Below are 12,295 nucleotides of genomic sequence, written 5' to 3' on the forward strand. Positions count from 1 at the left end.
GGAGAGAAGGTTCATATTTATCACCTGAGTACGTGATGGACTGCTCATCATTTAACATCAGAATACAAACAGTATCAGGCCAAGCCACTACCATAGACATTTTAGTTAAAAGATAATACATTACTTCCCCTTTCTATTGTCCTCCATCCACCCCTTCCCAAAAACTTTGCTTCCAATGTCTTCCTTGTTAAAAACATGAATAAATACGCTGAGATATATAAATATAACCTGCTAAGTCCATCTTTGTTGGTTGTATGTATATGGTTTCGTGGCTGACCACATTTGTATTGGATAAATAATTTAGGGAACTCATCCCTGCCTGAGGCGAATTCTCTCACCTGGAGAGCAATTCCACTTTTTAATAAGCAACAGATGTCTGAACTTCAACTAGGCTGCCTTATACGGGAAACATCAAAAACAGAAAACTTTTGGTGGAAAATACTTTAGAAGTTAAGAAGACTGAAATTTTTTCCAGAGCACCCAGGTTCTATTCTGAGTAAATATGAAAGCTCACTACTATCTGACTCCTGTTCCAAGGGTTCTAACACCATCTTCTGACTAACATGCCTGAATGGGACACAAAGGGATGCAAGAAAGAAAACACCATACACATAAAACAAGGACTAAAATCTGTAAAATAAATAAATAAATAAATAAATAAATAAATAAATAATAAAAGAATGAGAGAATTTGAACCTTAAAACTTACTTTGCAAGCTGGCTGTCAGTGCATTTTTTAATACCAACACTCCGGACAGAGGCAGGACTATCTCTGTGAGTTTTAGAACTTGTGCTGTATAGTCAGTGCATGTGCACTGAATTATAGGAAATGGAGTATTAGAGAATTGAGACAATATAATACCTCTTAAAGTCAGTTCAAGTGTCTGCTGCTACTGGTGCCTATACAATCATTTTCAAAAATTAGTATTTCCAAGCATGGTAACACATGTCATTAATTTCAACTATTGGGGGGCAAAGGTAGTCTGATATTCATGAATTTGAGGCCATGCTAATTGACATAGTGACTTCCTAAGACCCATCTCAAAAGTCCTAAACATTGAAAAGGGTATATATAACTTTCATTTTTTTTCTTTAAGACAGGGTCATTTTTGAAACTCCAGTTGGCATGGATTTACTAAGTATACTACAATGGATAATACATACTGTGTCTGTAGTAAATACCTATACATATATTTAATCCTATACCTTTGTACCAACATTCCTATCATGTCAGTCTTTTACAGAAGAGAAAGCTTACAAATAATTTGGTATTGGTATGGTTAGAAATAAAGAAGAGGGTTATTAACAAGGTTGTTTCTTCATGGAAGTCCATCCTCAAACACATGGGACTTATACTACCTGCTCTAGAGCTAAAGTGAGGACAAACTGGCTGGTTTGTGCAGTTGAAAAGGAAGACTTTTCTGCAATCAGATCTTTCACAGAACACTTCTATATAGTTGCCCTTCTATTGTTGTGATGAAATCTACACTGTCCAAGGCAATTTATAAAAAAGAAAGCATTGGACCGGCGGATCCCGGACCGCAGCAGCTCTCTGCTCCCAAACCCCGTGGGAGAGAGACCCCACCGCCTGATCAGGTGGGCACTCCTGAGGCTGCAGAGCGGAGGAGACCACCAACACTGCCCACCCCTGCCCACATCCCTGGCCCAAGAGGCAACTGTATAAGGCCTCTGGGCTCCCGTGGGGGAGGGCCCGGGAGCGGCAGGACCCCTGCGCCTGAGACACTGCCGGAACCTGAAGGAAACAGACCGGATAAACAGTTCTCTGCACCCAAATCCCGTGGGAGGGAGAGCTGAACCGTCAGAGAGGCGGACACGCCTGGGAAACCAGAAGAGACTGCACTCTGTGCACATCCAGGCACCAGAGGAAAACACCAAACGTCATCTGAAACCCTGGTGCACGGAGGCTCCCGGAAGGAGCGGCACAGATTTTCCCGGTTGCTGCCACAGGGGAGAGGACTTAGGCAGTACCCCACGAGCAAACTTGAGCCTTGGAACCACAGGTAGGACCAATTTTTCCCCTGCAAGAAACCTGCCTGGTGAACTTAAGACACAGGCCCACAGGAACAGCTGAAGACCTGTAGAGAGGAAAAACTACACGCCCGAAAGCAGAACACTCTGTCCCCATAACTGGCTGAAAGAAAACAGGAAAACAGGTCTACAGCACTCCTGACACACAGGTTATAGGACAGTCTAGCCACTGTCAGAAATAGCAGAACAAAGTAACACTAGAGATAATCTGATGGCGAGAGGCAAGCACAGGAACCCAAGCAACAGAAACCAAGACTACATGGCATCATCGGAGCCCAATTCTCCCACCAAAGCAAACACGGAATATCCAAACACACCAGAAAAGCAAGACCTAGTTTCAAAATCATATTTGATCATGATGCTGGAGGACTTCAAGAAAGACATAAAGAACTCCCTTAGAGAACAAGTAGAAGCCTACAGAGAGGAATCGCAAAAATCCCTGAAAGAATTCCAGGAAAACACAATCAAACAGTTGAAGGATTTAAAAATGGAAATGGAAGCAATCAAGAAAGAACACATGGAAACAACCCTGGACATAGAAAATCAAAAGAAAAGACAAGGAGCTGTAGATACAAGCTTCACCAACAGAATTCAAGAGATGGAAGAGAGAATCTCGGGAGCAGAAGATTCCATAGAAATCATTGACTCAACTGTCAAAGATAATGTAAAGCGGAAAAAGCTACTGGTCCAAAACATACAGGAAATCCAGGACTCAATGAGAAGATCAAACCTAAGGATAATAGGTATAGAAGAGAGTGAAGACTCCCAGCTCAAAGGACCAGTAAATATCTTCAACAAAATCATAGAAGAAAACTTCCCTAACCTAAAAAAAGAGATACCCATAGGCATACAAGAAGCCTACAGAACTCCAAATAGATTGGACCAGAAAAGAAACACCTCCCGTCACATAATTGTCAAAACACCAAACGCACAAAATAAAGAAAGAATATTAAAAGCAGTAAGGGAAAAAGGTCAAGTAACATATAAAGGCAGACCTATCAGAATCACACCAGACTTTTCGCCAGAAACTATGAAGGCCAGAAGATCCTGGACAGATGTCATACAGACCCTAAGAGAACACAAATGCCAGCCCAGGTTACTGTATCCTGCAAAACTCTCAATTAACATAGATGGAGAAACCAAGATATTCCATGACAAAACCAAATTTACACAATATCTTTCTACAAGTCCAGCACTACAAAGGATAATAAAGGGTAATGCCCAACATAAGGAGGCAAGCTATACCCTAGAAGCAAGAAACTAATCATCTTGGCAACAAAACAAAGAGAATGAAAGCACACAAACATAACCTCACTTCCAAATATGAATATAACGGGAAGCAATAATCACTATTCCTTAATATCTCTCAATATCAATGGCCTCAACTCCCCAATAAAAAGACATAGATTAACAAACTGGATACGCAACGAGGACCCTGCATTCTGCTGCCTACAGGAAACACACCTCAGAGACAAAGACAGACATTACCTCAGAGTGAAAGGCTGGAAAACAATTTTCCAAGCAAATGGTCAGAAGAAGCAAGCTGGAGTAGCCATTCTAATATCAAATAAAATCAATTTTCAACTAAAAGTCATCAAAAAAGATAAGGAAGGACACTTCATATTCATCAAAGGAAAAATCCACCAAGATGAAGTCTCAATCCTAAATATCTATGCCCCAAATACAAGGGCACCTACATATGTAAAAGAAACCTTACTAAAGCTCAAAACACACATTGCACCTCACACAATAATAGTGGGAGATTTCAACACCCCACTCTCATCAATGGACAGATCATGGAAACAGAAATTAAACAGAGATGTAGACAGACTAAGAGAAGTCATGAGCCAAATGGACTTAACGGATATTTATAGAACATTCTATCCTAAAGCAAAAGGATATAACTTCTTCTCAGCTCCTCATGGTACTTTCTCCAAAATTGACCATATAATTGGTCAAAAAACGGGCCTCAACAGGTACAGAAAGATAGAAATAATCCCATGCGTGCTATCGGACCACCACGGCCTAAAACTGGTCTTCAATAACAATAAGGGAAGAATGCCCACATATACGTGGAAATTGAACAATGCTCTACTCAATGATAACCTGGTCAAGGAAGAAATAAAGAAAGAAATTAAAAACTTTTTAGAATTTAATGAAAATGAAGGTACAACATACCCAAACTTATGGGACACAATGAAAGCTGTGCTAAGAGGAAAACTCATAGCGCTGAGTGCCTGCAGAAAGAAACAGGAAAGAGCATATGTCAGCAGCTTGACAGCACACCTAAAAGCTCTAGAACAAAAAGAAGCAAATACACCCAGGAGGAGTAGAAGGCAGGAAATAATCAAACTCAGAGCTGAAATCAACCAAGTAGAAACAAAAAGGACCATAGAAAGAATCAACAGAACCAAAAGTTGGTTCTTTGAGAAAATCAACAAGATAGATAAACCCTTAGCCAGACTAACGAGAGGACACAGAGAGTGCGTCCAAATTAACAAAATCAGAAATGAAAAGGGAGACATAACTACAGATTCAGAGGAAATTCAAAAAATCATCAGATCTTACTATAAAAACCTATATTCAACAAAATTTGAAAATCTTCAGGAAATGGACAATTTCCTAGACAGATACCAGGTATCGAAGTTAAATCAGGAACAGATAAACCAGTTAAACAACCCCATAACTCCTAAGGAAATAGAAGCAGTCATTAAAGGTCTCCCAACCAAAAAGAGCCCAGGTCCAGACGGGTTTAGTGCAGAATTCTATCAAACCTTCATAGAAGACCTTATACCAATATTATCCAAACTATTCCACAAAATTGAAACAGATGGAGCCCTACCGAATTCCTTCTATGAAGCCACAATTACTCTTATACCTAAACCACACAAAGACCCAACAAAGAAAGAGAACTTCAGACCAATTTCTCTTATGAATATCGACGCAAAAATACTCAATAAAATTCTGGCAAACCGAATTCAAGAGCACATCAAAACAATCATCCACCATGATCAAGTAGGCTTCATCCCAGGCATGCAGGGATGGTTTAATATAAGGAAAACCATCAACGTGATCCATCATATAAACAAACTGAAAGAACAGAACCACATGATCATTTCATTAGATGCTGAGAAAGCATTTGACAAAATTCAACACCCCTTCATGATAAAAGTCCTGGAAAGAATAGGTATTCAAGGCCCATACCTAAACATAGTAAAAGCCATATACAGCAAACCAGTTGCTAACATTAAACTAAATGGAGAGAAACTTGAAGCAATCCCACTAAAATCAGGGACTAGACAAGGCTGCCCACTCTCTCCCTACTTATTCAATATAGTTCTTGAAGTTCTAGCCAGAGCAATCAGACAACAAAAGGAGATCAAGGGGATACAGATCGGAAAAGAAGAGGTCAAAATATCACTATTTGCAGACGACATGATAGTATATTTAAGTGATCCCAAAAGTTCCACCAGAGAACTACTAAAGCTGATAAACAACTTCAGCAAAGTGGCTGGGTATAAAATTAACTCAAATAAATCAGTTGCCTTCCTCTATACAAAAGAGAAACAAGCGGAGAAAGAAATTAGGGAAACGACACCCTTCATAATAGACCCAAATAATATAAAGTACCTCAGTGTGACTTTAACCAAGCAAGTAAAAGATCTGTACAATAAGAACTTCAAGACACTGAGGAAAGAAATTGAAGAAGACCTCAGAAGATGGAAAGATCTCCCATGCTCATGGATTGGCAGGATTAATATAGTAAAAATGGCCATTTTACCAAAAGCAATCTACAGATTCAATGCAATCCCCATCAAAATACCAATCCAATTCTTCAAAGAGTTAGACAGAACAATTTGCAAATTCATCTGGAATAACAAAAAACCCAGGATAGCTAAAGCTATCCTCAACAATAAGAGGACTTCAGGGGGAATCACTATCCCTGAACTCAAGCAGTATTACAGAGCAATAGTGATAAAAACTGCATGGTATTGGTACAGAGACAGACAGATAGACCAATGGAATAGAATTGAAGACCCAGAAATGAACCCACACACCTATGGTCACTTGATTTTTGACAAAGGAGCCAAAACCATCCAATGGAAAAAAGATAGCATTTTCAGCAAATGGTGCTGGTTCAACTGGAGGGCAACATGTAGAAGAATGCAGATCGATCCATGCTTATCACCCTGTACAAAGCTTAAGTCCAAGTGGATCAAGGACCTCCACATCAAACCAGACACACTCAAACTAATAGAAGAAAAACTAGGGAAGCATCTGGAACACATGGGCACTGGAAAAAATTTCCTGAACAAAACACCAATGGCTTATGCTCTAAGATCAAGAATCGACAAATGGGATCTCATAAAACTGCAAAGCTTCTGTAAGGCAAAGGACACTGTGGTTAGGACAAAACGGCAACCAACAGATTGGGAAAAGATCTTTACCAATCCTATAACAGATAGAGGACTTATATCCAAAATATACAAAGAACTCAAGAAGTTAGACCGCAGGGAAACAAATAACCCTATTAAAAAATGGGGTTCAGAGCTAAACAAAGAATTCACAGCTGAGGAATGCCGAATGGCTGAGAAACACCTAAAGAAATGTTCAACATCTTTAGTCATAAGGGAAATGCAAATCAAAACAACCCTGAGATTTCACCTCACACCAGTGAGAATGGCTAAGATCAAAAACTCAGGTGACAGCAGATGCTGGCGAGGATGTGGAGAAAGAGGAACACTCCTCCATTGTTGGTGGGATTGCAGACTGGTAAAACCATTCTGGAAATCAGTCTGGAGGTTCCTCAGAAAATTGGACATTGAACTGCCTGAGGATCCAGCCATACCTCTCTTGGGCATATACCCAAAAGATGCCTCAACATATAAAAGAGACACGTGCTCCACTATGTTCATCGCAGCCTTATTTATAATAGCCAGAAACTGGAAAGAACCCAGATGCCCTTCAACAGAGGAATGGATACAGAAAATGTGGTACATCTACACAATGGAATATTACTCAGCTATCAAAAACAACGAGTTTATGAAATTCGTAGGCAAATGGTTGGAACTGGAAAATATCATCCTGAGTGAGCTAACCCACTCACAGAAAGACATACATGGTATGCACTCATTGATAAGTGGCTATTAGCCCAAATGCTTGAATTACCCTAGATCCCTAGAACAAAGGAAACTCAAGACGGATGATCAAAATGTGAATGCTTCACTCCTTCTTAAATGAGGAAAAAGAATACCCTTGGCAGGGAAGGGAGAGGCAAAGATTAAAACAGAGACTGAAGGAACACCCATTCAGAGCCTGCCCCACAGGTGCCCCATACATATACAGCCACCCAATTAGACAAGATGGATGAAGCAAAGAAGTGCAGACCGACAGGAGCCGGATGTAGATCGCTCCTGAGAGACACAGCCAGAATACAGCAAATACAGAGGCGAATGCCAGCAGCAAACCACTGAACTGAGAATAGGTCCCCCGTTGAAGGAATCAGAGAAAGAACTGGAAGAGCTTGAAGGTGCTCGAGACCCCAAAAGTACAACGTCAAGCAACCAGAGCTTCCAGGGACTAAGCCACTACCTAAAGACTATACATGGACTGACCCTGGACTCTGTCCCCATAGGTAGCAATGAATATCCTAGTAAGAGCACCAGTGGAAGGGGAAGCCCTGGGTCCTGCTAAGACTGAACCCCCAGTGAACTAGACTATGCGGGGAGGGTGGCAATGGGGGGAGGTTTGGGAGGGGAACACCCATAAGGAAGGGGAGGGGGGAGGGGGATGTTTGTCCGGAAACCGGGAAAGGGAATAACACTTGAAATGTATATAAGAAATACTCAAGTTAATAAAAAAAAAAAAAGAAATACTCAAGTTAATAAAAAAATTAATGCTGAAAAAAAAAAAAAAAGAAAGCATTGAACAAGTTTTACAGTTCCAAAGGGTTAGAGTCCATGATGGTCAAGTAATCACATGGCAGGAGGAAACTATGAGAACATTGTGAACCTCAAGCAAGAAGTAAAGGGCACACTGCATGGTCAGAGGCATTTGAGGTCTCAAGGCCCACTTCCATAACACACCTTCAAAACACCATACTTCTTCCCAAACAATTCCACCAACTATAGAAACAAGCATTCAAATACATGACTATGGCGCCATTCCCATTTAACCATATTTCTTCAAATCTTAGTGATAAATACTTTCTACCTGACCACACTGTACCTTATTCTTTTCTTTTTTTTTTTATTTAGAGAATACTTTATTAGTTTTTGTAATCAAACCCACGTATATAAGACCTTACATATTTAATACAGTGTGTTACCCCTGTACAAATGGAAAAAACTTAAGTTCAACATTTCTAGACCAATATGGCTGTTAATTTCTGTACAGTGCCAACTCAACGCAGTAAACGGGGATACTTTTTTCGAAAGTTGACAGCACAGGTAAAGTTTCAAAAAATTCAAATTATATATCTGTATATATATATTTATATTTATATAAAAAGACCAATAATAGCAGTGTGTTATGCATCAACAGCAGCAACAGCTTTTCCAGGTTCTGCAGTCATCTGAACAAAACTGTAGAGACATCCAGCACACTCCATTAAAAAAAAAAAAAGTAAAAAAACAAAACCCGAGAAAACAGCACAGTTCTGTTACTCTTGTGGTACCTGGCACCATTTTTTTTAAATTAGCTTCTCAATCATCATCTGGAAAGAAAACATTCCGAGCAACATCATTAAAAACAGCTCTGATAAAGCACGGTCACTACTACGTATCATAAAGCAGGTACAAGCTATTTTACATCCACAGAGGTATGATACAGTACTGTCCTACATCTATAATACTAGAGGATACAATTTAAAAGGCATTATTTGAGACTTGATTCTACTTTTCCAGCAGAGGGCCCAAAGGATGGTGTGACACAGCTTTGTAAAGAAACATACTCTAGACAGGATTTCCTTTCACTAGTGGCACACTTCTAAGGATTCATTCTCTCCATGAATGTCAGCTAAAACCGTTATTAAAAAAATGAAATATCCCTAGAACAAAACCTTATTCTTTTCTTATCCTTTTGTTTAAGGACCTTTGATGCCCAAATTGGCCACTGGGAAGTCTGAGTATTTGTTGTAGTTCCTGATAGGAGAGCTCAAGTCTCTATAACTAAAACTTACGGGCCAGCAGAACTTAAGATAACAGGAAAGGGGGCTGGAGAGATGGCTCAATGGTTAAGAGCACTGACTGCTCTTCCAGAGGTCCTGAGTTCAAATCCCAGCAACCACATGGTGGCTCACAACCATCTGTAATGGGATCTGATGCCCTCTTCTGGTGTGTCTGAAGACAGCTGCAGTGTACTTATATATAATCTTAAAAAAAAAAAAAAGACAAAATAACCGATAGCAGGAAAGGGAAGCAATTTTTCCCTAGTGGGCCACTAAGAGTGATAGTGAGTGGAACGATTCCCTTTTCCAGCCTTTGACATGGGTCTCCTTTTTCCTTGGTGGTTGTTAGTCACCAACCAGTGAGGACAAGGGGAGCAGCAGTAGCAAAACAGAGTTCAGACAGCCGTGAGCATGATGGAATGATCTCCAGAGACCAATACAGTTAGTCAACTCTGTTATTGTTCCAGAAATAGGATTATCTCTAGTACTGGAGATTTGGAGATTTTCGTGTCCTTCTCTTAGAGGCTCTGCATATCTATGTTTGACCTCTGCAGCTGGGCTATAAATGTGTATTAGCAATCATTTCTTTAATCCATAGGAATCAGAATGAAATTATACACATTACCGGCCACAGCTGCTGTGCACTTTGTCACAGCTTTTGGTTTTGATTAAGCTGCACAAGTAATCCATGTTTGATACAGAAAACGATGAAATACAGATTCAAAAGAGAAGAGCCAAAAGCTAAAGAAAACTAATTCTCCACCACAGAGCTTTAATATTTTATTAGAGATTCTCCTTGTTTTCCCAATGCTTCTATAGATGATCCCCTTTAGAAAGGGATATGTATGTATGTATGCATTCATGTAACATTTTTCTATATCCTTGCTGATGAAAATATTTTGGGGTGGAGGTGAGGCAGGGTTTTATTTAGTACAGGACTAGCCTCAAATTCATCATGTAGCTGATGCTGGTCTTGAATTCATGATCCTTCTGCCTTGTCTCTTGAGTACTGAGATTACAGGCGTGCACCATCGCAGGTAGCTTCACCCCTGCCTTTCAACTCTAGTGTCTAATAATGAGTTACTGGGACAATCCCTCCCTCATCTCCTTTAAAGGAGAGGTGTCTAAAAAACAATATGACAGTTTCTAGGAAGAACAAGAGCCCTGACTACTGAGGACCTTCTGCAATCTTATTTTCCATTCTTTTTCAATCATTGGATACAAACAATAACTACAGTCATCTTGTTGTGGTAAATATTATTTGGTTTCTTACTCCACTTAGATCATATAGTCTTCAAATAAAAGACACAAAAGCCTTTATATTTATAACCCTTAAAGCACTGGAGTTGAGCATATATCAATCCTCTATGCTATTATTCTACTTACCTGTCAATAACCCCAAAACGATACTTGCCATATTCCTCCTAGGCCACGCCTACTCCCAGGCCAGCCCCATGGCCATGCATTCATCATCCACCTATCCCATGGGGCCTTCCTCCTCCTCTCTTTCCCTAGTGGTCTCCCCTCAGACCCTAAGCCTAGGAACCGAAGCCCCACCTACCTCTTTTCTGCCCTACAGGCTGTAGGGGACTTTAGTAACCAATCTCAGAAAGCAGTAGAGATGGCAGAAATTATGTAATTATAATCCCAAAAAAATGTTGTAAAAAGTTGAACCAGGTTTTATGGCCATGTGCTCCAGAGACTAAGGACTTGTATTAGAGCACACCAAACATTGCTTACACCTCTTTTCTCAGCTAAACATCTTAAACCTGGAAAATAATAGTTCTTAGACAGGGCCATATCATTTTACCCAGATCTCCTATCTTGGTTGAACTAGTGTAACTAATTTGGTTTCACTAATTAATGTAACTAATTTGGTTTCACTTGAAAAAGTTCAGTTTTTTTAATCCAGATTCTTGATTGCCTGTTCTGTGGACCCAATAGATGGCCAGTCAGGACATTTATTGATCATCTAAAATTGATTACCTCACTACTTCTTGCTATTATCAACTACTGTCAAGAAAGCTTTCACCCTCCTTCTTGTTCATTCATTTTTGTACTGACTAACCCCGCTTCAAAGTTGGTCATAGAATTCATTTCTTGTGCCCCCCTTCATTTTAAGACCAAATAAAAGCCAGAGAGTTAAGAGCACACTCATTCACTGTTTTATTGTTCCTTTTCATTGACCAGTCAAAGACTAGCCTGGGAGAGTTGCAAGACTCTGTTTCCAGCACTGAGCGCAGAGGCAGGATTGGGTGCTCAAAGCAATTATCAATTATGTAGCATGAAGCAAGCCTCAGCTACAGGAGACATTGCTCTGAACAGAATCAACAGCACTTGAGGAAAATGGAAAGAAATTCTTAATGACCTGGAAATATTGGGGAATAAAAACAAATACGAGATTAGAACAGTAATGCATTTAAAGAAGATCAAATTTAAAAAGTGAAATCAGTAATTGAGTTTTTAATTGACTTTTAAATGAAAAAAATTCCCTCTGCTGGGAAATGACCTGTTACTTATGTATTATGATACTGTTTGACCTTGATGCTGTGTGCTATGTTAGCTGCTGAGATCTGTAACTTGACACACACAGCTACAGCTAATGGCCTGTGTCTCAATCCTCTGAGCTGACTTAACTGTGTAAATGGATTGGGCATATCTACAAAAGACAGTTACCTAGTTGGAAATTCAGTATTCATTGGATCAAGCTAAAGTCCCCAAATTGTACACCCACCAATCTGGTCTGTCTTCATTCACCTGACATGAATAAATGCATGCTGTCAAATTACAAAATCACTCACCCTGCCACAGTCAGGTCCTTTTTCATAATGGTGACTCCGGAAGTTGATTGGTACTCTGTTCCTCCCTGTGATGTACACATAAGTTAGTCCTCCTGGTCTGGGCTGAAGACAGAAGCCACACTCCACATGCAAATCCTTTTCCTGTTACTACAGTGGACAGTTGACTATATGACTCAAATGAGTAATTTTAAACTGAGTGGGTGATACAGCTGTTTAATTAGGAATTTAGTTAGTTTAATTAAAAGGAGAACAAGGTCATTGCCCTAGAGAGCAAAAAA

General features: G+C 39.8%; 1 protein-coding gene across 7 annotated transcripts in view; it reads right to left on the reverse strand.

Annotated features, from left to right (window-relative positions):
* Window positions 1–11,358: 11,358 nt before the first annotated feature.
* Window positions 11,359–12,295, reverse strand: part of Zfp950 (zinc finger protein 950) — a 28,586-nt gene continuing 27,649 nt past the window's right edge. For all 7 annotated transcript variants that reach the window (XR_015648384.1, XR_015648386.1, XR_015648385.1 and 4 more), the window contains 2 exons: window positions 12,018–12,082; window positions 11,359–11,584 (listed from right to left, as the gene is read on the reverse strand). Coding sequence is in view for 1 of the 7 variants with exons in the window: in XM_087602050.1 (XP_087458176.1) it covers window positions 12,040–12,082 (43 nt within the window). In the remaining 6 variants the exon portion in view is untranslated. The remainder of the gene's footprint in view (window positions 11,585–12,017; window positions 12,083–12,295) is intronic.

Source organism: Rattus norvegicus, chromosome 1 (genome assembly GCF_021556685.1).
Source record: "Rattus norvegicus strain SHRSP/BbbUtx chromosome 1, alternate assembly SHRSP_T2T, whole genome shotgun sequence".
In the NCBI taxonomy this organism is placed as follows: Eukaryota; Metazoa; Chordata; class Mammalia; order Rodentia; family Muridae; genus Rattus; species Rattus norvegicus.